Source organism: Eublepharis macularius, chromosome 18 (genome assembly GCF_028583425.1).
Source record: "Eublepharis macularius isolate TG4126 chromosome 18, MPM_Emac_v1.0, whole genome shotgun sequence".
Lineage (NCBI taxonomy): Eukaryota > Metazoa > Chordata > Lepidosauria > Squamata > Eublepharidae > Eublepharis > Eublepharis macularius.
This window is the reverse complement of record NC_072807.1, coordinates 34,373,772-34,399,094: the sequence shown is the minus strand read 5'-3', so window position 1 is coordinate 34,399,094 and position 25,323 is coordinate 34,373,772. Positions and strand designations below refer to the sequence as shown.

At 42.3% G+C, this 25,323-nt stretch overlaps 1 protein-coding gene across 1 annotated transcript; it reads left to right on the top strand.

Annotated features, from left to right (window-relative positions):
• The first annotated feature begins 460 nt into the window (after nt 1-460).
• NRG4 (neuregulin 4) lies at nt 461-24,598 on the top strand. Its single transcript, XM_055002514.1, has 7 exons — nt 461-472; nt 3,060-3,125; nt 10,066-10,159; nt 19,685-19,834; nt 21,866-21,945; nt 22,047-22,138; nt 23,947-24,598. Exons 2-6 carry the CDS (start codon nt 3,116-3,118, stop codon nt 22,058-22,060), a joined length of 348 nt encoding a protein of 115 aa, XP_054858489.1. The 5' UTR covers nt 461-472; nt 3,060-3,115; the 3' UTR covers nt 22,061-22,138; nt 23,947-24,598.
• Nucleotides 24,599-25,323: the final 725 nt, after the last annotated feature.

Here is a 25,323-nt window from a genome sequence, read left to right as displayed (position 1 = left end):
AAAGCACTGTTAGAGTGACAAGTGTGGCATTCTGTGAGAAGAAAATGGGCGGTTCTCCTGGCCCATATTTGGCCTCTGTGTGTCTGAACCTCACCCATGTTGCTCTATGCAGTCATATAAATCTTCAGCTCAGGTATATAATACCAGACTTTTGCTGCTGAATACATAGCCCTATCTTAAGTGCATGGTGTTGTTGATTTTTTAAATTTTGTGCAAGTAGTTTGGGATTTTAGCACTCAGGTAAGCTGCTTTCAGTTTGCTTTTTTTCATGGATGCCGCTTACTTTTTTTCCAGCTTTATTTCCTGATGTATGTTGAAAGTTCACAGTGTATTGAGGTGTGGAAAGGGAGCTATAGAGAAGATCTCATGTAACACAGGGAGTTGTCATTTCACATTTCTGTTGCAGAATCGGGACACAGTAACGAAGCAAAGCCTCCCTGCAGCCAAATCATTGAGTGATTATATTTCTACAGTAAGTATGAATCTTTTCACACTTTTTGAAGCAGGATGCTATTTGAAAGTAGATCCAGGCATTTCCCCCTGAGAGCACCTGAGAGAGGTCTGTGTTTTCTGTATAAGTATTTCAGTTGGGCCAAATACGAGCTATTCCAGGGGAATATAACAATGGACACTTCCTTCAGGTACGAAGGGTTTATGTCTGGTAGATTTAATACCAGGCTAGAGATAAGGTGTCAACTGTCTGCAATAAAAAGGATATAACACCATGATTTTGCCCTAAATGCTCTTGGTGGAATTACTTCACAAGTATGAAATTAAAATTTTAAAATAACAAAAGGAAATAACTTCGGAAACGTGTAGTTTAATCATGTAATACAAAATGGTTTTTATGGCTGAGGACGGGACCAGACATTTCAGCGAAGAACTCCATGTAGCAATCGCTGAGTGGGTATCGGCCTTCACAAAAGATTTTTGTTTGTTTGTCTGTTTACTTCTTGATCCTGCAATGTAACAACTGGGAAGCAAAACTGATTACAAGTTTGAAAGCTTATCTATAAAAGGAAAACTAAATTCGTTTTCTCTTGTTTAAGCTGGTAAAAATAATGCCAACAGTTTGGCATGTTCTGGGAATAATTCTTGTGCATCCCACAAGCCCTAGTAAATTAGGGTTTTTTCCCCCTTACCAATTGGCACACACAGATTTCCAGAATATGATCTCCATAGGGGACTCTGGTAGTCATCCATGCTGTATATATGGTGAATTTGTAGCAGCAAAAAAGATAACTCTTGAGGAACTTCTCTCCCACCGTCAACCCCCACCCCCAGCTACTTGCTGTGGTTTTGTTTCCTGTACACATTATATTTTAATGGGAGTGTAGCAGACCGCAGCCTACAGCTCTTCAACTAACATGGTGGAGCCTTTCTCCTGGCCAAGGGGCCTTCTGTTGCAGGTCCTATACCACGTAAACGCAGCCTGGTTACAGAGACTGCAGCTTCCTAATTATTCATATGTTACCCTTAGTAGCTGATAAGGAGAGCATTGCGTGGTACATACAAGGCCTTGGTGCCAATTATGACTGCAAGAGCATCTGCAAAGGTCTTTTAAGGCTAGGCTGTATCAAGGGTTTACCAAAGGTCATTGTTAAGTTGAAACTGATTTAACCTGTGGCTGACCTGCTGCAGTATATGCACTAAAAGTAGCTGGGAACTGGTATTCATACCATCAGAAGTTGCGTTTGTAAGGATCAAGTTGCTTTAATTGGAAAAGGGAGCTGTTCACTAATGATTCTCAGGAGTTCTTGAGATAATATATGAATAGTTCCTGTAACGTTGCCCTCCTGCCCCCCTCCAATGAGCTGGATGAAACTGATGACATTACACACACACACACACACACACACACACACACACACACACACACACACACAAAAGAATTTGCCCATACACATACAACATTGCTAGAGACTGGTGTGCATAAAAGTGTTTAAGCGCTAATATATAATTTTATTCCTTAGCAAACCAAACATCTAATGCATGAGGAACCATCCCCATAACTTCTTCCTCACGTCCCCATTTTTTTCCTGCTTCACTTCAATGTGGAGGCCCTTCCAACTGTCCATTTTCATTCTACCTCTCAGGAAATAGACTTTAAGAACAGGCCAATTAAACTGTAAATAAAGAAGCCATTGAGGGCAAATTGTGATTTGTATAAAATATTTGCAAGGAAAGTTCATAGGAAGACTTCACCAAGTTCAGAGTGATGCTTAAGTACGTCTTGGAGATAGAATGTTTTTTTGGGGTTTTTTAAACATTACCAGCAACTTATACAGAAATTTTACCCAGGTTGATCAGTGCTAGCACTAAGGGCAGACCTGGTTAGCGCAACCTTCAAGCAGAGCCAGAATTTCAACTCATCTATAGCCTACAGAGATCAGTTCTCCGGGAGAAAATGGTAGCATTGGCAGGTAGACTCTATGACATCACATCCCCGCTAAGCTTCCTTCCCTACCCCAGATTCTTTCCATATTTCACCCTCAAATTTCCAGGAATTTCCCATCCCTGAATATACAATCCTTATACCAGATTTTATCTGGATCAGCATGATGGAGCAACAAAAAAGTAACAAAAGCTTCTTCTGTGCTATTTTGTAACCGTTCCTTAATTTAACTAATTCCAATTTAGTACATCTTATACTTAATCAGTGAAAAGAGAAGCTTAAATATGCTGCAGGCACAGGTTAAGAGAAAGTTTCATTAAGCAAATTTCTTAAAAGATCTTCCTTGCAGTTCTGGGATGTCTATATTGTCACCCAGGCAGTATCCCTGAATATAGTAATTTTGTTGGAACAGAGGAAGTACTAGGGGGAAAAATGAGATTAATGTTTTTTTATGAATACTACTGGGTCTGCAGGGTCTATGAAATTTTACAGTGTGTAGGAATGTTTGCCATTAGCTTTAAATTTAATTGCATTTACATAGAAGGTACCAGATATTTGCTGTCTGCAGAGAGGCAGTATTTTTAGTTTTGACGCATAGTTGAAAAGAACCCAAACAGTTTAATCAGAAATCATTTGGATTAAAATAAGGTGTTTTTGTCTTCAGGGCAATTTTCGAAGAATAGCCTGTGGCCAAGAATAACAAATTGTTGTCAGAATAATATGCGAACAGGTAATTCCGGGGTTTTGTTTATTCCAGTCTTTTACTTACAACTGTTTGGAGTCATGTAGATTTGAATTCTCAGTGACTTCATTGATTTGGCAGCTGGTTAATCCCAGTAAACTAAACATCTTCACATTTCTACAGCAACTTCGCTTGCATTATCTTGCTGTGGCCCTTTTAACAACAGTGTACTGTTATCCTCACATTGCAGATGAGCGGCTGAGGGTGAAAGAAAATGACGTAAGCAGAGGCAAGATTCAAAATGGGGACTTCTTGTTTCCTATCTCATTTTCTCAGCTGCTACATTGCACCAGTTCCAGAGACTGGCAGTGCCGTCTTAAACAGAGGGCATAGAAGGGTATAACTCTTCTTAGGGTGGCGCTATAGCTGTTGTGGTGGTAAAGAACTGGGCGAGGATGGCAGAAGGAGCCAACTCTAATTAACTTCCTACAAAAGCTGATCATGTGTGTTGAGGTCAAGGGTGAGGTTTGGCAGTGATTGGGGAAATAAGGCAACACAAGGAAGGCATCCATAATTTGAGATGTAACATAAGGAAGCCAGATCTCCCACTTTGGTGCGACACCTCCCACCCCGCTGCTGGCTCTGCCCATTGTAATTTAGCTGGCAGGGGCAAAGTTAAAATGCAGGGGGAAATGGGGGAGGGCAGGATCGGCATCATGCCAATGCTATGACGTTGCTTCCAGCACAAACTAGATATGGTGTCATCATATTGGACAACGCCCTAGCCAGTGAGATCCCCCCATGGTAAGTCTCCTTCAAGTATCAGATTTATAAACAGGTCCTTGAATGAACATGCACATACACCGTTCATTTGCGGGCCTAAACTTTGCACAGAATCTAGGATTACTTGTGGTTAGAGTGCAGGATTAGTATAGGGGAGACCCAGGTTCAAACCCCTGGCCTGCCATGGAAGCTCACTGGGTGACTTTGGGGCCAGTCATACTCTCTTAGCCTAACCTACCTCACAGGTTTGTTGTGAGGATAAAACAAAGGGGTCCCCGGTGAGGAGAAAGGCAGGGTATGCAAGAAGTAAAATAAAAAATACTCATCTGTAAGCGCAGTCATCGATCCCCTGTTATGATCCAACTATTTAAAACGGCCCCGGTGTGTCACACATTCCAAGGGAAATGGAGTGTAACAAGAGAGCTGTTCTGAACAGTTTCAGACCTGTATGAAGCTCCAGACCAGGACTCTTCTGTTATACCATATTTCCATTCATGTTCTTTTGTACCTTCATTGTCTCCCTACAAACCCCCGCAAGAAAAACTGATGCTGAATTTGAACAGTTGCTCCCGTGAGAGTAAGCACAGTATGTCCAAAAGGGTACCAGGGTAACTTACGGTTCAACTTGATTTGTGTCTTATATGTGGGCTAGCAAAAGTATGGAGTTATAAAGCTGCATACTAGTAAGAATTTCTCATAGACCTCTGAATAACAAGCTATGTTCGCACATGGGGGTAGCTTATGTTCATTTTCCCGCTGTCTTATGGTCTCTAGTCAAACCTGTTTTGCTTTTTTCTGTACCTGGGAAAAGCTAACTCTTAGCAGTTCAAGTGGCAGGGTCGCCTAAAGGCTGTGAATGCCTGTTGCTATTGCCTTTGTTGTAACTAGTGATTGGTAACATGTACACACCAATATCTAGAGCAGTTTTTAATGGGTTTCTTCCCTTTTGCAAGCACAGTAAAGGATATGTACATACCCACTATTATTATCCAACTTTTTAAAAAAGTCCTTAGATATCGCTGCTGATGTGTTGCACATTCCACTCTCATCTTCAGGCTGGTTTGAGACTTTCTTCTTTAAAAAGAGGTTAAAGGTTTCTCAGTTACTGTGCAGCCCTTTAAAAAGACAACACGTACCATTATTTAAAATTAATTTGCTTTCGAACACACTTTGTAAAAAGTTTCCGTAAGAGTCAAACGTAGCCAAGTTGAAGCAGCTTTCGGTCCGGCATGTCTGTCGTACAAGGGAAGATTCGTTCCAAAGAGCAGGAGCTAAAATCCTCATATGGGATTTTCAGTTGCATGGGAGCAGGAGAAGCAACTGCATTCAGGAATTTGGTAAAAGTATCTTACTGTGTTGTAAAAAAGTAAGAAGGGAAGGGAATCCAGTTGTGTTCTGCAGAAGTTATCCTCTGTGTGTTACCTTTGCATTATTTATTACATGGGTCATTTCCACACATCCCAGCACAGCGCAAAACTTAAGGAATGAGAGCATCTTCCTGTGCGATTTCTGATGTCATCACGCCACGAGAACGGAATTGTAGAACGGAATTGTATCTATCACACCAGGAAGACGCTCTCGTTCTGTAAGTTTAGCGCTATGCCAGGACGCGTGGAAACGGCCAGAGTGTCATGTATCTCATCCCCTGATACAACCAGAGCAATAAGTATCCAATTTGGCATTAAGGCTATTATTTCATCATAAAACTCTCATTCCTTGTTATGTAAGAAGTTCGGTACTTTGGATAGTTATTGCTGTGGGAGTATAGGCCCTTGGCCTAAATACACACACACTTTTTCAAGTGATGTCTAGAAATGCAAAAGAATGCAAAAATGGAGATGTTGGTTTATTGGATTAGGGTGGGCAGCAGTCTATTTGGAAAGAAGGCTAGTACTGGATTATTTCCGGAGGAATTTCTGCATTGTTTCCTTTTCTTTGCAATATGTGAGGAAGCATTTCCTGCCTCTTGGAATTCTGTTCCGTTGTCAGATTATAAGATGCCCTGAGCCCTTGGGACAGGGCCGAATAAGAATATAAATCAAGAAGAGCATCCCTGCTAATTATTGTATCGAACACAGTAATTCTAATGTAAAGATCACTCGCTGTGAAACTATTTTTTACATTAATACATTCTAGAAATACAGCCAAATATCTGTCTAGATATTTTGAATTAGTATATAAAAGTCAGACCTCTCTTACCTTAATTTTATTTTTAAAACATTTCTTCCCCATCTTTTTGCCATTCATGTCAACACAAGGTAGCTTGTAAAACAGCAACCTGGCAAACAAAGATTGTGAAGATCAAACCCATCCAAACTGCAGACAGATATCTTTTACGTGCCTTCCTGTCAACATCGCAGAATCCCTCCTCTCCCTAGGACTTGTGTGTTGATGCGTTACCTCCATTTTCTGATTTATTTACTTATAAAGTATTTGTATGCCACTTTTCAACACCGAAGTGACCTCAAAGCAGTTTACAAAGTCATAACAAGAACAATTAAAAATTGGGAAAAAAATCCACCTCTTTAAATAGCTTACCATATAACAGCAAGTTAGCAGAAACAGAGTAAAATTAAAATATTCTCTCGGTATCTCTTGTTGCCTCCTTCCTGCCTATAACAGTCAGACACTTTGCCTCCTCGGGACAAGCTGTCCTGTTCCTTATCCCTATACAAGTCCCCCCCTTCCACATCTTGCTTTCTTGTGCCCCCCCAATTAACCGATTAAACTTCTCTTGCTGTAAAATGAGAGATTCCTGTCTGAATTCAGACATGAAGATTTGTCAAGTGAAACTGACTTTCCCCTCACAGTAGCGGCATTAGAGGTCAGGGTTGTGTGACAGATCCTTCCTTTTCATGAACTGTAAAGTTTGTGAAAATCCTGCAACATCACAGCCCAGTGGCCAACAGCACAGAGGAGCCCACACCAGCACACATGTACAAAGACGGACAATGCCTAGCTTTCTAGTTGCATTTTTGGAGAGAGAAACTTGCTTTTGTAAATCATTATAAAATCACTGATTACAGCCACAATCGCTGACTATAGCCATCTAAAGTGCAGCAGAGTGCCTGAAGTCTAACAACGAAGCTTGCAATCTAGTCCCATTAGTAGCTTCAGTCATAAAAGCCATAGCCCAGGTCTCTTTAAATAAGACTCAAACTTTTCCAACCAACTTTACAAAATCAAAATAAAAATAGAGAGAGAAATTCAGGTTGGATGAGTTTATTCTGTCAGCAAAGAAACAGTACTAGATGAACAAGCAGATCCGGTTATGATGACTCTGTAATAACAGCTGCGAGGAGTGAAGAACTGTTCTCCACCCTTCTGGCACAACTTGCTCCCGACTTGCGGTGTCCAATATTTCCATTCCTGGCTGTGGTACTGGATGTTTCTCTGCACTTCGTGAGAGCAGGGAGTTAATTTTCTGTACCGGAAATGGCGGCATCACATCCGTTCGTTTTTTCGGTATGTGAAAAAGGAGAATTCGCCATAACGTAAATCGTTTGAAGAACGAGATGTACCCTTCCACCATCACAGCACTGCCTTTCCATTTAAAGATTTGCTGTCGCCTCATTTTCAGGTGCTGCTAGAAATAACAGTGACTGTGACACCTAATGTGCAAGATAGCACATAGCTTTCAAGCGTGAGATGCCATGAGCCGATTCTGTTGTAATGGAAATGTTTGGTCCTAATGTGCAAAGTTGCAAAAATAATCTCTCTTCCCTCTCGAAGGCCTTTACCTAAATAACTATGCGCAGAGATGGAGAGCATGCATAATCACAGCACTAATTTACCTGACCCATTGCATTTAAAAGGTTTAAGAATATATATCTATTTATATATATTTCACAAGTTCCACGAGGGGAAATGTTTACTGGGTGAAGGAGAGCTTTTTATTTGTTGGTATTCACTGTAGGCAGAGAAATTCCAGGCCATGTGAAAGCCAATACTTTTAGTATCCAAGTCTGACCCCTTGGGGAGGTAGACCTACTTACTTCTTCTCAAATTCCTTATTTCACTGCTTGATTTATTATTTCATTGCATTTATACCCTGGCTTTCCCCCCAACGGTGATTCCAAGCAGCTTACACCATTCTCCTCTCCTTCATTTTATCCTGACAGCAGCCCTTTGAGGTAGGTTAGGCTGAGAATGTGCAACTGGCCCACGGTCACCCAGCAATCTTCCATGACAAAGCAGGGATTCAAACCTGGGTCCGACACTCTAATTACTAAATCAAGAGTCTGTAGTTTTCAGTTGCAAGGTACTAATAAATCAGCAATTCTGTCACCTTTGCCGTATTTTGGAGGATTTTCAACCATAGTAGCCATTGTGATACCACAATCACAGAAACAGAAGGACTGAGCACAGTCAATTTCAGTGCAATCCTAAACAGAATAACTCTGGTCTAAGCCCATTGATTTCAGCGGGCTTAGAGTAACTCTTCTTAGGATTGCACTGTTTGTCCTGTTCCTGTTGTGGAAAGGTCCTTAACACTATATAGAAATGTTCCTGATACTGATTGTACTAATTTCACACAAGGGGCCAAGCTACACATGACGAATGACACTTGAACGGCAAGTGGATTGAGTGGAGGGCAAGTGAACAGGGAGAAATACACTTGCCATTCAAGTGTCATTCGTCATGTGTAGCTTGGCCCTATGTATTCCGCCTCGAGTCTCAGTGAGAAAGGCAGACTATAAATGACATAAATAAAAATAAATAAAATAAAAATAGATGAGCCCGCAGTTGCTTTCCAAATAATTTTTTTAAGGAATATGGTTCAGATATAAAGATCAGGCCTATAAGATATTATCAGAAGATCAACTAAAGGATTTTGAGAATAAAAACCCAGAACTCTGCTGCACCGAGAACGAAGAAAAGGAGGAGCCGGAGGGGGGGGAGGAGGAGAGCACCGCAACAGCGGTTGCACAGAGAGAACTGCGTCCGGGACCTAGAAGGGGGAGGAAAGTTTAATCAGAATTTGAAATGTTTATTCTCTGTATGATTAACCACTCCATCATTATCCTAGGGAGCTATTTTTGTATTATGACAGTATGAAGGGAAACATTGAAGTGTAGTGTTTAGTGTTTGTAGTTCATTCCCCCCCCCTTTTTCTTTTTTTCTTTTTCCACCCCCCTTTGTCCCTTCCCTCTCCCCTTTCCTTGTGATAGTCTTGTGTAGTGCTGTGTAGTGTTTTGTAGTTATGAAAAATAAAAAAAATTTAAAAAAAAACAAATAATTTTTTTAAAAAGTAACCTCAATTCCATTTAATGTGCAACTTTTAATCTGTGTAATTAAATGTATTATGATAGGAAAAATCTCCCTTGTATCTATCCCATGACATTATTTGTGCCTGATTCTTGTGCACCCCTCTCACAATGCCATCCAAGCAAGTTAAAATAGCAGCCACAGCATGTAAGAGACACTCCCAGTCCCTTTGGGAAAAGCTTGAGCAAGATTCAGAAATTTGTATACCAACAAGGAATACAGTAGCATCGAATGGAATAGCTATTGGTCATGCACTGCAGCCAAAACAAGAAGTGTAAACAGGCATTCCAATCTCTAAGTGCAACTTATTTGAACATGATATCTGAAGGCTGTGCTCAGTTTTATATACCTTTAAGGCACACTGAAATGCAAACCAGTTGTTTAAGGACACCCCTTTTGCAACACTGTGGTAGCCACAGGCCATAGTCTATGCAGATTCACATGGGTATTACACAGAACCTGAAGTCCTGACCCCTTTACTACCATCAGTTCCACACAAGCATGAGTCGCCATCTGGTCATTTATTTTGTCCTAAGATTCACACACATCTTTATACCTAGGTCCCTTCCTTGTTTTCTGCAAACTGGCTTGCACATATTTTTTAAGATTAAAAAAAAAAGTTTGCGGTAACCACCATATTCCTCCCCTTGTATATTGCATCATATATGACATCTGCTTATGTCAGCGAATCCCAATGCTGGCACAATCTGGAAAGCGGGGAGATGGAAGACTATTGTCACTATCTGGCTAAAAGACAAGACTAATCTGTTTTTCTTCTTGCCGTGATTAAAAATAAATTAGCTTTACTTGTTTGTATGATATTGGGGGTGGGGAGGTGTTGAAAACTCATTAGTGTGATGTTCTTTCATATCATCTAATTTGATTAATGCAAGGTAAGTTACAATAAATGTGTCCTTGTGCTCCTTTTTCATTTTAGATCATGAAGAACTCTGTGGCAGTAGTTATGGATCCTTCTGTATGAATGGTGGGATTTGTTATATGATTCCTACTGTTTCCAGTCCTTTTTGCAGGTAAACTTCATGTTGACAATGACATTTCGTACTTCAGGCATTTATTTTGTAAAGGTCAAATAATGGACTAGAACTTCTTTTCAGAAAACAAGTGGTTTTGTCTGCATATATAAGTGAACGTTTCTTATACGGGATAGATTTGACTTGGCTAGTAGGAGTAGTGAAGATAGCCCGGCCGCTATATAACGATAATCATTGCCGTCCCTGGAAAATAGTTGTGAGAGCTGTGATTGCAAAAGATGTTGTTTGTGGTAAAAATGTGTACGAGACAGAAAGAGAGAGGATTACATAGACAGCGCTGGGTGAGGAACCGCTCTTTCAGCCACAGTTTGTCTGGTTCACTGAGAACAGAACGAGAAGCCACGGGATCAAATTACAGAGAGTTAGATTGAATTAAACATTAACCACCTGAATTTGCTGCTGCCAAGCTATGCTTACAACGGCCTAGAAAGGCTGCAGAATCTGTAGGGCTGCCTCTTCCTGTGCATCGGCTAGGTTAACACCTAGATATAGGAACATGGTGTGTAAATGGGAATGGGTTTCTTGTTCCCCACTCTTCTGTTGGAAATCCCACTGACAATTTACATTTGGTGGGAGGTAATTTTTTCTGTGTTGCTTCTGTGGTTGGCAACAGGCTGTGTATGTATCCTATTTCTTCTTTGTAGAGTCTCTAAGCTATTGAGTAAAGCTGGGTTAGCCGTATGCAATTGCTTCTCGTTGCAGGGGCTTCAGGAAAGATACTTGGGGGTTGTGGGTTTTCCGTGTCTTGTTATGGGGTGGAAAGGCATACTTTAAGGTACAGACCTCCCTCCGTCCTCTCTTGCACATGGAGCTTTGATCCTGCAATCCCTGTTGCAAGTGAAGTGTTTGTAAGAGGTCTGAAAAATGTTCTTCGCCTCCTCATGTCCTGCCTGGCTGTTGGGTGCTTATTGTTCCTGCAGAGCATGCTGTTTCCACAGAGCCACTCATCAGGAAAGTCCCCTCTTGTGGGCACGTAGACCTAAGGACAACGCGCGAGTTAGTCCTGTGCCATGCAGTGCGATAGACGTGACCTGTATTTCCTGGTTGGGTCTTATGAATCCTGGCAGCATGCTGTGATTAGAGGCCAAGTTAGAATAGTATCCTTTGTTGTGGCTGCCCAGATAGAAGCGGGTAGTTTCCGAAGGCTTCAATAAGAGCATGTGCATTTAAAATAAGGGCCAGGGATGGCTCCCAAAGAAGCACAGAATCCTGACTAGCCTTTCCTCTTGCCCCATCTTATATTCCCAGTTCTACTCAGCTTGTTGCCATGACTTGGATGGCCCAGTCTAGCCTGAACTTGTCAGATCCAGGTCTGCCCTGGTTAATGATTGGATGGGAGACCACCAAGGAAGTCCACAGTTGCTATGCCAAGGAAGACAACGGCAAACTGCTTCTATTAGTCTCTTGCCTTGAAAACCCCAGCAGGGGGTGCCATAAGTCAGCTGCGACTTGACGGCACTTTCTGCCTCTACTGCTCAGCTTTCCTCCCTTGCTCTGCTGAAGTTCCACAGTAACCTCCCACTCACATCATGGTGCTAGAGTCAGTTTTTCTGCTGCTCTAGCATTGTGTTTCATTGACACCAGGGGAATTAAATAGCATTTGTGTCTCACCCTGCAGGACTAAGTAAGGGATAAGGATCGCTTTGTAAATTGGAGTCATTTATTCCGCTGTGTTCATTCCAAGCATGCTCCTTATCAGTCAGGCAAGAAGACTAATTATAAACGAGAAAGGGTTCTGTTTACATTTGGCTATGCAGGTAATCAGTGGCGATGGAAAAAACAGGAGAAAGTGAACTGCTGCGCTGGAGAATAACATCAGGGCTGAATTATATCATGTCTGATGTCAGCATGTGATATCAGGGAGCTCTGACTCTCAAAAGCTCATACTCGGGAAATCTAGTTAGTCTTTAAGGTGCTACTGGATCCAAATCTTGAACTTAACCTGGGTATCTGTCCTTTAATCCTATGCCCCCCTCCCAGTTCTTCTAGGTTGGCAGGTGTCTGACAATAATGTTCAGCCCCTCTCAGATTGGCTGTGTACATTGAAAGCGTTGCAGGGTAGGGAGACAGATTTCAGTACCCAACTGTAGGGGAATTCCCAAGGGACAGAACTGATAAAAAGAAACTTGGCAAACAGAGAGTGGGACCCCTATGAAGAAAGCCTTTTAAAAATATTTTCAGGTGGGTAGCCATGTTGATCTGCACTAGAAGAGCAAGGTCTGAGTCCAGTAACATCTTAAAGATTGATAAGATTTCCCAGGTTTTAAATTTTCAAGAGCCAAAGCATCTGTCAAAGGGAGCTTTGATTTTTGAAAGCTTATACCCTGGAAATCTTGTTGGTCTTTAAGGTGCTACTGGACTCCAGTCTTGCTCTTGTTAAAAGACATCTGCTTCAAGATACAGAAATAATGACAAGTTAATTAACGTTGGCCTGCTGTATGCTACATGTTTAAGCTACATAATTCATGGATTGTTCTTCAGAAGACACCTTGTAAGACTTGAAAGCTTGTATTGTACCTCCCTTCCCATTGCCACCCCCTCAGTTTTTCATTTAAAGTTCTTTGTGTAAATAACAACATTATATTGTCGAAGGCTTTCACGGCCGGAGAACGATGGTTGTTGTGGGTTTTCCGGGCTGTATTGCCGTGGTCTTGGCATTGTAGTTCCTGACGTTTCGCCAGCAGCTGTGGCTGGCATCTTCAGAGGTGTAGCACCAAAAGACAGAGATCTCTCAGTGTCACAGTGTGGAACTCCTAGCACAGTGTGGACTCTAGCCGGAGAACGATGGTTGTTGTGGGTTTTCCGGGCTGTATTGCCGTGGTCTTGGCATTGTAGTTCCTGACGTTTCGCCAGCAGCTGTGGCTGGCATCTTCAGAGGTGTAGCACCAAAAGACAGAGATCTCTCAGTGTCACAGTGTGGAACTCCTAGTACAGTGTGGACTCTAGCACAGTGTCCACACTGTGACACTGAGAGATCTCTGTCTTTTGGTGCTACACCTCTGAAGATGCCAGCCACAGCTGCTGGCGAAACGTCAGGAACTACAATGCCAAAACCACGGCAATACAGCCCGGAAAACCCACAACAACCAACAACATTATACTTTAAAACTGAATCAAGTGTTATGTGAGAACAGCAGCTCAGCATTTTCAGATAGAAGTTCAATTGCTCCAACCATATTGGGGCAGGGATGTAATTTTAGAAGTGCAACGGGGAGGTGTGACGGCTGACTCCACTCTCTACAGCCCTCCTCTCCCCTCCACTTTTCCTCCAGACAGACTCGCTTTCTGTATTTGGATTTGGCTGGGATCAAAATGACCTTGGGGTCACTCTAAGAGGGTTCAGTGTTGCCGTCACTGTACAGCCCTTTTCTGTTTTATATCATACCCGCGCACCATTCCATAGCAGCCTGGTTTGCGGCAGGACGGTAGAGGTTTCCCTGGGGACAGAAAACCTCCATTCCCGCCCCCCCTCACGATTTGCACTATACTTGATTTGGATCCAGCATTGTTCCGTGGGTTCTAAGAAAACATGACAGCCCAACCAAAAAAAAAAATCTACCTCCAAGTAATAGATCTAGATCCTCTTCAGCAACTACTGTTCTTATGTCATGTCCACTCCCCCCCCCCCCGCCCCCCGCCCCCCGCCCCAAATCCCTTCTGGAAAATCTTTAAAAGAGAAAAATGGGGAAACCTGGTCACTGCTAGATTGTAGTTAGAGGAGAACTTGGGAGAAAATGATATTATAGTGAGATAAGCAAAGTGCTAAATCAGGTCACTTCCCAAAGACACATGATGCAACAGACGCTCCCGTAACTCTCTGAACTGTGGATTTGTGTACACAGCAGAATTACGCCATTGTTTTGAATAAACAAACATGCCCTTTTATAAAAGCACAGGAAGGAAACAATCATTCCTGTTTACTTTTGGATAGTTCACAGTTGCTGCTTCTTAGCAAAAGAAGAGATTTGGGGGCAGGAGAGATCTAGCAAGCTGTAGCGTAGACTTCCCTCTACATAGCCCCATTGTTTCTAAATACGTAGGGCTGTTACCCTATCCAGGTAGCAAACTCCGCACAAATGATAATATTAGCATCTCAGCTCAACAGGCCCTTCTGAATTTAACAGGAGTTGTGTTAGCTAAATGAACCCAGTCCAGGGAACCCTGGCCGTCGTCACACGGGCCCTTATTTCATCAGTTTTGCACTAGAAATCGTTTCTTCTGTTATCATTATTAGAACGGATTCTCCCATCTTTTGAAGAACATCTCCTGTGTTCTTCACATGTCAGATGTCTCGTGTAGAGAAACATGTTGGTGTGGTGGTTAAGAGCAGCAGGACTCTAATCTGGAGAACTAGGTTTAATTCCCTCTCCTCTGCTTGAAGCCAGCTGGGTGACCTTAGGTCAGTCACAGCTCTTCCAGAGCTCTCTCAGCCCTACCCACCTCACGGGTGTTTTGTTGTGGGGATAATAATAGCATACTTTGTAAACCGCTCTGAGTGAGTGTTAAGTCATCCTGAAGGGTGGTATATAAATCGAATGTTGTGTTGTTATTGTTATACCTGTGTGAATCCTCTTCTTTGGGCTTCTCCTCCTCCTAACAAAACAGCTGCTTCTTCCTGAATGTCCTGAGTGAAATGGCCACGTATATAAAAAAAACCCTGCCTTGGATTATTTCTGTTTTTTAGGCCTAGTTCTGAAGGCTGGGGGATATAAAAGAAACAGTACATTAAGGTCTTAGTTACCACCAAATTTCCCCATCTGAGAGAGTCCTTGATTGAACATTTTATTTCTTCCCTTCCTCCTCCTCCTTGGGGAAAAATCAAGAGTGACAATTTTAAAGTGAGTATATATTCTGCCCAGTTTAGATCTCACATTTGACTTGGTGTAAATGCAAAAGATGGTTTCCGTTGTAGTGTCTGGAAAAAGCTGGGCAAATAGCATTTGGAGGCCATGACTAGATGTAACGCGGGAAATAGTTTGAGGTTTATGGGTAGGGTTGCCAGGTCCTGCTATCCTCTCAACGGGAGGATAGGGGCCTGGAACTTACCCTTGTGAGCACGTGATGATTATGTCACTTCCGGAAGCGATGTCATTGTGCTGGCCGTGGGAGTGCTCCCGTGCTCCAATTTGGCCGGTTTGAGGTCAGATCGGAGCACAGGGATGCTCCCGCGGCCAACGCGAGTGGTGGGAGCGCATGCACGGCGTGCGCTCCTGAGGTGCATGCCAGTGGCGGGCATGCTCTGGGAGTTTGCCCCCTCCTGCCGATCACTCAGCGGTGGATAAGGGGGCAAATCCCCAGGAGTTTGCCCGCCACCAGTGGGCACCTGGTAACCCTATTTATGGGGGAGAAAGGAGGAGTCCATAAAAAGAAATTCTAAAATGCCACCAAAAGATACCGTTTGTTATTGAAATAAATTATGCAGATCAAGTTAGATGCATAGGCATTGTAAGTTATATTCTTTGCTGTGGATGCTTAATTTTGGGGGAAAGGTTCCTTCCTTATACCTCTTTGTTTTCTTCCCTGATCTGTTCCAAAGAGTACCAGTTTGCGTTCCTAGCACATGAACTCCAGTTCCTTCCTTCTTGCACCTATTTTGGTCCCAACATTTTTTCCCCTACAGACATTTATCTACTTTATTAAACTTCAGGAAATCCTATGCATTTCCTTCATCTCTCCTTTTGCTTTGCAGTCTCTCAGTTTTATGGACACAGACTTGTCTGCCACGCACTCTTTGAATGTACACATTCCATAAGCTGAATGAAGAACGGCCACTTCAGCGTGGTGTTTTTTGTCTCCAGGCCTTCGGGCATCCCTGAGCCCTCTAACAGAGGCATGCCAAAGATCAATCCTTCGGTCTTTCTCTCTCTGGCTCTTTTTAAACTGCTTAATGTAATTTAATTCCCAGGGGTAGCCGTGCTACTCTAGTGCAACCAGAATAAATGGGAATGTTGCAGCACCTTAAAGATCAATAACATTAAATACCGGCATAAACTTTTGTGAACTAGAGCACACCTCCTTTGCAGGCACCCAATGAAGTGAATTGTAACACAGGAATTGTTAGCCTTTAAGGTGCTATGATTAAAATAAACAGGTTCTAATTATTCCTTTCCCTTCCCTCTGTGTTTTTTTGTGAGGTCTGTTTTTGTTTTACTTCGGGCATACCCTAAATAGCTTTATTATCATCTTCTGCAACTAAAAATCTGTATCTTATTCTCCTTTTGCTGATCAGCTCTGCCAACTGGCTGTTTTTACTTATTCTGGTATTGAATGGCTCATACTGTTGGGATTGGGTCTATCCTCCCCCCGTTAAGAAACATCAGCCTATTCTTTACTATTGGCCGTGATTTCCTTAACATAAATTAATAGACTCATTGCACAAGACAGCTTTCAAAATCTTGTTGAGTATTAACAGCATGGATCAACTACTCAGCCTGAGCCAAAGTTACAAGAAAGCTACTGTTTTTGCCCACTAAGGTCCTGGTGTTTATACACAAGGCACGTTGACCAAGAAAACCCCCCGATTCTTCTGATTAGAACAGAGTTCTAAAAATAATACTATATATTCTGATTAATACTGCTAATCAGAAAGCAAGTGGGAGGGTTATTATATGCGTGCAGTGCTTATTAAAAAGAGGATCAGCTCGTGCAACCTGGAAAGGAAAAATGTGTCCCATTGGAGATTTCATGTGTGCCGCTTAAGCATGTTTAAGCCACTCTTGCCTTATTGGTATGTTCATGTGGAAGACTGAAGTGCAAAATGCATTCATATTAGGGTTTTAAAATCTGTTCGTAGCCAATGGCATTTCAGTGTTCCTGCATTTTTTGAATTGGATCCACCAGCGATTTCTGTCCACAGAGCAGGGCTTTTTTTTGCCTCCTTGCTCTCACTGAAGCCAAATGCCCCCCCCCCCATTCTGCTTTAGGAGGACAGCTCCGCCCCTCAGAAAACATGATGGGGGAATCAGAGTTCTGCAGCGGGGATGGGGGCATTGGTAGAAATCATTCCTCTTTTTATCTCCCAAAATCTTCTATTGGATCTAAGTCTTTATATAATACGTTTTAAATCTTCCACCCATCATTTACTCCCACAGAGCAATATACATTTTGGAATGGCTTTATTCACATTTTAACCTCTCCTACCTGTGCAGAAATGACAGAGAAAACCTTGCCCTCTTTACTGACACAAAGGCCCATCACCAGTCCTTCTGTGTTCTCTGGCAAAATGAGGGTAGGGGAAAATCACCTACTCTTCCCTTTCAAAGAGCACATAGGTGCTGATATGAACAGTATCACCTTAATGAAAAAAAAACCAGATAAGGCCTTGGTAAAACACTACAGGCTTGCTGGAATCTGATTCATTGCCTTAAGGAGGGAAGAGGGATCTAATTTTAAGAGCAAAAAAGCAAATGCAGGTGGAAGGAGCCAAACACTCCTTAGACCCAGGGTCCTCTTTCCGCTGGCTTCTTCCCCAGATGCTGTTCTGCTAACCAGCCTGAGAGCCAAACTACAAGTGACGCCTTACACAGGTTGGACACTTGTCAGCTTCCCTCAAGTTTTGATGGGAAATGTAGGCATCCTGGTCTTGCAGCTGTAATGCAGAGCCAAGCTGTAAAACCAGGACGCCTACATTTCCCATCAAAACTTGAGGGAAGCTGACACGTGTCCAACCTGTGTAAGGTGTCACTTGTAGCTTGACTCTCACTTGCAATAATGGAACCCAGCTAGAGTTGACAGCTCCAAGTTGGGAAATTCCTGGAGATCTGGGGGGTGAAACCTGGAGAAACCTGGAGAAAGTGGGTTTTGGGTAGGGAAAGGACCTTGGCATGGCATAATTCCATAGAATCCACCCCTCAAAGTAGCCATTTTCTCCAGGTGAACTGTTCTCTGTGGTCTGGAGACCAGTTGTAATTCCGGGAGATCTCCAGCCACTACGTGGAGGCTGGCAACCCTAAACCCAGCACCCAGTGGAGAAGTTTGTGAGTGCCAGACTGAAAGGAGGCAAGCAACAGGAAAGGAAAAGTTTTGCTCTTTTGCTCTGCTTTATGCATGATTGGGACAGACCTTGATGAAAAGAAAGAGTCCCTCTGCTCTTTTAGGAGCATTAACTTGGTACTTTTGCTGCAGCCTGAGAAAACTAAGATCACCTGTGGGCCTTTATGGAAAAAAACAGTGTTTGGATAGCAACTAGTGTGTCTTTTGAAAGTCGCTCTTCTATACAAGCTCCTCAAATTCCTTAGTCTGGATTTACAACTGTACACAGGTAACAAAACAGGGTAGTTACGATGCCTCCCAAAGTTTCAGTTGATGTTTGCAAACTCAGTCTGGCTATACTACATACTTCATGCTTTTCAGTAACAAATAAACAGTAGGTGTTGGCACCTGCAACCCCTGCCTTCCTAGCAACATTAGTTTAATTTCAAGTCAAGTCAAGTTAGCCTTTATTGGCATACATTAGATTAGTTTAATTTCTGCTTAGTAGAGAGTGCAGCAGGATTTGTCCCCCCCCCCAACACCATCTGTTCATTCACGTTTGCTCACCTGAAGGGGCACAACATAGTGACCCCCATGCCATTTTGAATGTGCGCACTTCAGGCTCCATGCGTACACAAGAGGTTGGCAGTAAGGAAAATGAAATCAGTACGAACATTTTTACGCAAACGATGACTGACATGACTTAAAAGTTATAAAGATAAGCTCTAACTTCCCTTTCGAAGGATTCTAGAAATCGTGGTCCTTTTATGGCCTGCATTTCTGTGAGAGAGCTAGTAGTGTCTAATAATTCACAGTACCCTCAGAAAACATCATGGGTGGGGGGGGGAGTAGCCAAACCATATATTCCCATCTGTGCCACAGATAGTTTAAATTATGTTACGTTGGACTTCAGAGTATTAGCTGCAGAAACCAAAGTTCCTTTTGGAGTTGTTTGCATGATGAACAAAAGGGAAACACTTGTGTTTTCTTCACCGTTCAATTTATGCAGCCCCTAGAGCGGAAAGGCCACCAGCGGTAAGCAGATTATTTGACTGAGTCCAAGAGCAGCTACTTTAGGGAACTCGCTTCACTCCCCGATTGCATTTTCCTACTGACTAATTTGGTTCCAAACAAGCATGTAGTTGGTGGTCTTGCAGCTCATGGAGGAAAGGTAAGAACGGTGGCAAATTCTCATGCTGATTTACTGGCTGCTCTCCTGCATAAAAAGGAACTGGGTACTTAGCATAGCAGTAGCTTTATCAGCAATGGTGAAAGTAGAGGCATATTTAGGGCCCATGTTAAGTTGGGGATAAATGTGCCACTTGATGCCCTCCCCCTTCTGTGGGAATTTTGATTTTGCCCCTTGTTCAGGAGTCTTGGCATTTGCAAAACAAAACAGAGCTTTCATCTACACCACCACACCCTTCCATCCTGTTGAGTTCTAGCTCTTGCCTATGCTGTCCTATGTTAGACATAATGCAGCTTTGCTAGATAGAACTCGTACCACAAATTTCCTCTAAACCTTTTTCACAGGTGCATTGAGAATTATACAGGAGCGCGCTGTGAAGAAACTCTGCTGCCCAGCATCAAGAATCATACAAGAGGTGAACTGTTTGCAGCCTTTTTGGCTTCAGTAGTCGTTCTGAGCGTCCTTGTAGCTGGAGCGATCTTCCTTCTGTGCAGGTAAAACACCACCGATAAAGCTTTTCAGAAGCCAGAAAAATGTTTATAGCATGCGGCCAAAGGCCATCACAGTTGAGCAGATAAAACACACAAGTAAACATGAACAAACATGAATAAAGCTGCTCAGTCAAGGAGAAACCGGACGGCTATCTTAAGAGCTCCAACATTTATTTATTTTATTCGATTTATACCCCGCCCTCCCCACAGATGGGCTCAGGGCGTGCAACATCTTTTTATCAATATTTATCTTCCTAGTTCTATATCCTTCAACAAGCATTTCTACAGCACTTATTAGCAGTAGCTATATTTAACTGTTTTGTGATATATACCATTTTTCGGGTTCAGATATCCAGCTCAAGGTTGACTCAGCCTTCCATCCTTCCGAGGTTGACTCAGCCTTCCATCCTTCCGAGATCGGTAAAATGAGTACCCAGTTTCCTGGGGGTAAAGTGTAGATGACTGGGGAAGGCAATGGCAAACCACCCCATAACAAAAAGTCTGCCAAGAAAATGTCATGAGGCAACGTCCCCCCCATGGGTCAGTAATGACTCGGTGCTTGCACAGGGCCATTTATCTTTACCTATGCTGAAAGGAAAGATTCCTGGTAGAAGCCAGAACAGAGTTATAACTTTCCTAAGCCCATTGACTTCTGTGGACTTAAGAAGGATGGAAACTCTGTTTAGGAACGCACTGATAGTAAGCAACGAAGTCCTGAATGTACTAAAGAACAATTTCATCTGCACACTGTCACCTTTTGAAAACACTAAAATGTAACTGTAGCAGAATGGTTTAAGTGGGATAAAACAGCTCCACAGTGTATAGATGTATGATTTCTGAGCCATCACCCCCTTGAAAAAGTTAATAGTATAAATATAAATACAAACTACTGTAGCAATAAAACACGGTTGTAAAACCAATCCACTCTTACTTGACACAGATTTTCTAAAATGCTTCCCATTTCCTTCCTTGTTGCTTGGAGAAGAGCTACTTGCATAAAAATGACAGCTGCTGAAAAGGTTCTTTACAGAGGCATTTTGATTCATTTATTCCTTCATATATCCAGGAGCCACAAACACACATATGTGATAAGGCAGCATTGTTGGCTTGCTATATTACCAGATCATTTTCTTTCTTTCAGTTTCAATAGTAAACACGCTCACTCATACCGAACTGCTTATGGAGGTATTGTAAGGCCCAAATTATATACGACCAGGGCTTTTTTTCTGGGAAAAGAGGTGGTGGAACTCAGTGGGTTGCCCTCGGAGAAAATGGTCACATGGCTGGTGGCCCCGCCCCCTGATCTCCAGACAGAGGGGAGTTTAGATGGCCCTCCGCGCCGCTTGGCAGCGCGGAGGGCCATCTAACCTCCCCTCTGTCTGGAGATCAGGGGGCGGGGCCACCAGCCATGTGACCATTTTCAAGAGGTTCCGGAACTCCGTTCCCCCACGTTCCTGCTGAAAAAAAGCCCTGTATACGACCATCATTGCAGGGTTGTATTTTTTTAAAAAATGCAAGTTTAAATCGTGATTTTAATGTCCAGCCTACAGAAGGTTTTCCCAGCAGCACCCAGTGTGCTTCATGACAAAGGAGGGCCCATTTGCTCCATGAGCAGTGCCTGGATACACTGAAAGCCATGTTATGAAGTAGCTTCTTGTGGTCCTGCTGCCCACTCCGTGCCTCCATTTCAGACAAGTGACTTAGATTTAAGCCACTTTAGTTGGTCTAAGAAAACCAAATGTAACTGGGCAGCCTGGAAATTTAAGATGAGAGGCAGCGTGGTGTAACAAGAAGAGGGCGACTTGGGTTCAGATTTGGTGGGAAGCTCTCTACTGGCCTTGGGCCAGTCTCCCTTCCTTTTTGTAATTGTAGAAGGTTGTTGTGAGGATGAAATGGAGAGAAGAACCACATATGTTGCTCTGAGGTCCTTAGAGAAAAGGCAGGATTAAAAAAAAGTGAGAATGTTGAAGTTGTAGCAACAAACATACCTTTTCTTTCTTTCTCTCTTTCTTTTCATAATCACCTTCTTGGTAGGAAGGGCCATATCCCACGGGCAAGTTCCTTAGAGCGTGGAGACAACTTGATTGAGGCAAGCGGCAACCATGGTTGCAACAGTGAGTACACTGCAAATGCAATTATGGAGGAAGGGGGATGAGAATTGAGGGGGGTGGGGAGTTCTGGTTGGAAGGAAAACCTTTTGTTCACTTATTTTCAGAGATAACTGAGTGAAGAAATCAAAGCAAGAGACCATGGAAAAACAGCAATCAAAGCAGGCCTAGAAAAGCTAAAACCAAACTGGAGAATATGGTAAGAAGGCTGAACAGAGAAGATATTTACGATGAACAGATGTGTTCCATGCAGCAGTGGAACTGGAAAGTCATCTGTAGAACTTAAAGGGCAGACTGTTAGAAGAGTTTGGGAAACAGCTGTTGCTTCAACAGAGGAAGAGGTGCAAATCTGTACCTCTTACTAGTGAATTTTCTCTGTCCTTTTCCAAGATTTAATCTATTTTTTAACTTTATCCAATATAGCAAGCATAGCCATAGCTTCCGGGGGTGGGTGGGGTGTCCAAACCCTATAATCTAAATTCATGCTTCCCCTGGATGTGGGAAAAGTTTCATCAGCTAATAACAGAACATTGAATCAATTTCAGCATGGCTGTACCTGAAAATGAGAAAGCTTTGAGTTATGGAAAGAACATGTTTAGGCAGAGATATTACATTATCTTGGGTGTTCATCCCTAATATTGGGCAAAGACCTTTTCTCAATTCCATTCTTCCTGTTTGGACAATTCCCCCCCCCCCCCAGAAAACCTTACTGTTGCAGAGCATTTAACTATTAGTATAATCATCACAGTAGAGAAGGGGGAGATCTGAATCTCATTAAGCCAAACGTTTCCTAGTTGCTTAGATTGTACTTTTGAAGGTTACCAAAAAAAAAAAAAGTATGGCTAAGCAATGGTTCTGTCACGATGACAGAGCAATAATAAAAGCAGTAAGACTGTCGGAAAATGAGAAACTGAAAAATCTATTTCTTGAGAAAACTGAAGTGCTAAATTTTCTGAGCAGAAAAAAAGTGATTTCAGCAGTAACAAAAATATTAAATTCTTTGCCACTCTGCGTTAGGTTTATAGAGCAATGCTGAAGGAAAGCGTTAATGATACAGCTGCTAGAAGGAAAAAAAGTGGAGAACACAATTTTGTCTCCTGGGTATAAGTACCCAGTAAGAAAGATGAAAAGAAAAACTACAAAAAAAACAGCAATGTTAAGGGACGTGTCATTGTTCTGATCTGGTGGTGGTGGGGAGAGCACATCCAGTATTTGGGTAAACAAAAATGTTATGAGGTAGAGCATAACCCCCCCCCCATCTGAAAATTCGCTATACATATTATTTTTAAGGACCACTTTTTTTGTTGAGAAATAATATACATCGCTCACACTAGCCAATGCCCCCTTTGAAAATGGATTATTTTGGAAGTAAATAATAATAATAATGATATTCAATTAATATACTGCCCTTCAGGACAACTTACAAAGTGGTTTACAAAGTATGTTGTTATTATCCTCATGCCAATCACCATGTGAGGTGGGTGGGGCTAAGAGAGCTCCGAGAGGCTGTGACTGACCCAGGGGCATCCAGCTGGCTTCAGGTGGAGGAGTGGGGAATAGAGATGGGCATGAACCAAAATACGAACCAAAGCTCGTCACGAACTGGGATGGTTTGTGGTTTGTGATGAACCGCCACAAACTTTACGCTGGTTCGTTTTTCAGTTTATCACTGCAGACAGCCTGGCACTGATCAATCAGTTTTCTAGGCAACAGGGGGAATGGGCTTTCTGCAGAACTTCTGCTGCCCTGGAAGTGATGTCCAAACAAACCAGTTCACGAACCAAGGCAAATTCGTGGAAGTTCATGGTTTGTGAAACACGATGAACCACGAACCGCTCAGTTCAGTATTTCCTTGGTTCGTGCCCATCTCTAGTGGGGAATCAAACCGTTCTCCAGAGTAGAGTCCTGCTGCTTTTAACCACTACATCGACCTACACCCCCAACTTGCTAATTGGATAGTCAGCATTTTCAGCAGCTTCTTACTGTTTTCTTTTATTTAATTTTCAGGGAACCATAATCCTATTCACAGAATCTGTGAAAGAAGAAAAGGTTGCTATTTTTTTACAGGACCAAAAATACAAGCATAAATGTGCATGGCTTACGTTCTCAAAGTTGTCACACCCAGAATGCCAGAGGTACATGAAGGTGCTGATACATCAGTTAGAAGCAATTTCGGCTGTAGTTGTTCAAATAAATGAAATGCTGTTGAGTAATGCAGGAAAGCTGCCCAGTAATATTGAAATGTCACTGTGTTTTACTTGTTTGTTTTTAACAAGGGCCAAGCTAGGTTTATTATGTTTCCCAAACAGTGAAAATAAGGCCTTTGACTGTGTTAAATGGAACTTTATGTTGGGGGGCAGGCTTAGAAGACAAATTAAAATGGATCTTATACGAGTTTCTACAAGCTAGAAGCCGTAAAGGACCCTCAGAGCCTCCTTAATGTACATAGATGTGGTTATTCACTCTGTTTTGTTTGAGCGAATCAGAGGCCTGTTGAAACCTTCAAGGAATTTGTGGTCAGACCAAGGCCAATCCATAAAACACTTCCGTTTTGTGAATAAAAGTTTATCGTTCTCTTTAAAAATCTATTCAGTCTCTCTCAAAAAGGTTAAAAAACATGGTTTCACATTTTCTCATTTGGCTGTAAATGTCAGACAAGGGGACACTTTAATTAAAAACGTAAGAACCACAAGTAATTTCTGGTAGTCATCTGCACTTCCTACAGCTGCTTTCTTTGTAAGTCCATCTAAACTGGAAATCTGTTGCTTCCTTCCTTTAAAATTATTTTTTGAAAAATATTTTCCTTTGTACTCTCATTCGTTTGGGTTAACATTCATTAGAAGCAACGAGGAAACTATTTTACATCCCTGGTGCAGAAAAGCCGCTCAAAACTGCACAACTGAAAAAGCTGCTATTGGTTGGCACGACTAGGAATGCCTCCCCCGCCCCGCAAGCAGGACTCGTATAGCTTTAAAAGCCACATAAATGCAGCCAGACATGCAGAGGCAAAGTTTTTCACTGTCCCTTCTGAATTTCTCCGTCAGATAGCTGTCAAGGACCCAGAAAAGAGCAATCCAGGTCCATGTAAAAATTAGAGCAATATTTCTTGTGCTGCTAGAAAATACAGATGTTCCTCTCTACAGAGCTTAGAGGAGAAAACGCATTTCTTACGTTCCTTTTTTTTTTAACCCGCAGGAGATAAAGGATGAAATAAAGGCCAAGGATAATCAAGTTCTTTTACAACATCCAACAGATCACATTTTGATAGCGGTTTGGGAAACTTCTTTATTGTATTTAGTTTGAAAGGGCAGGAACTGAGGTTTCAAAACACATCAAAGAGGACAGAATGAAATGAATGAAACGTTTCGTCTCCTAAATCCTCAA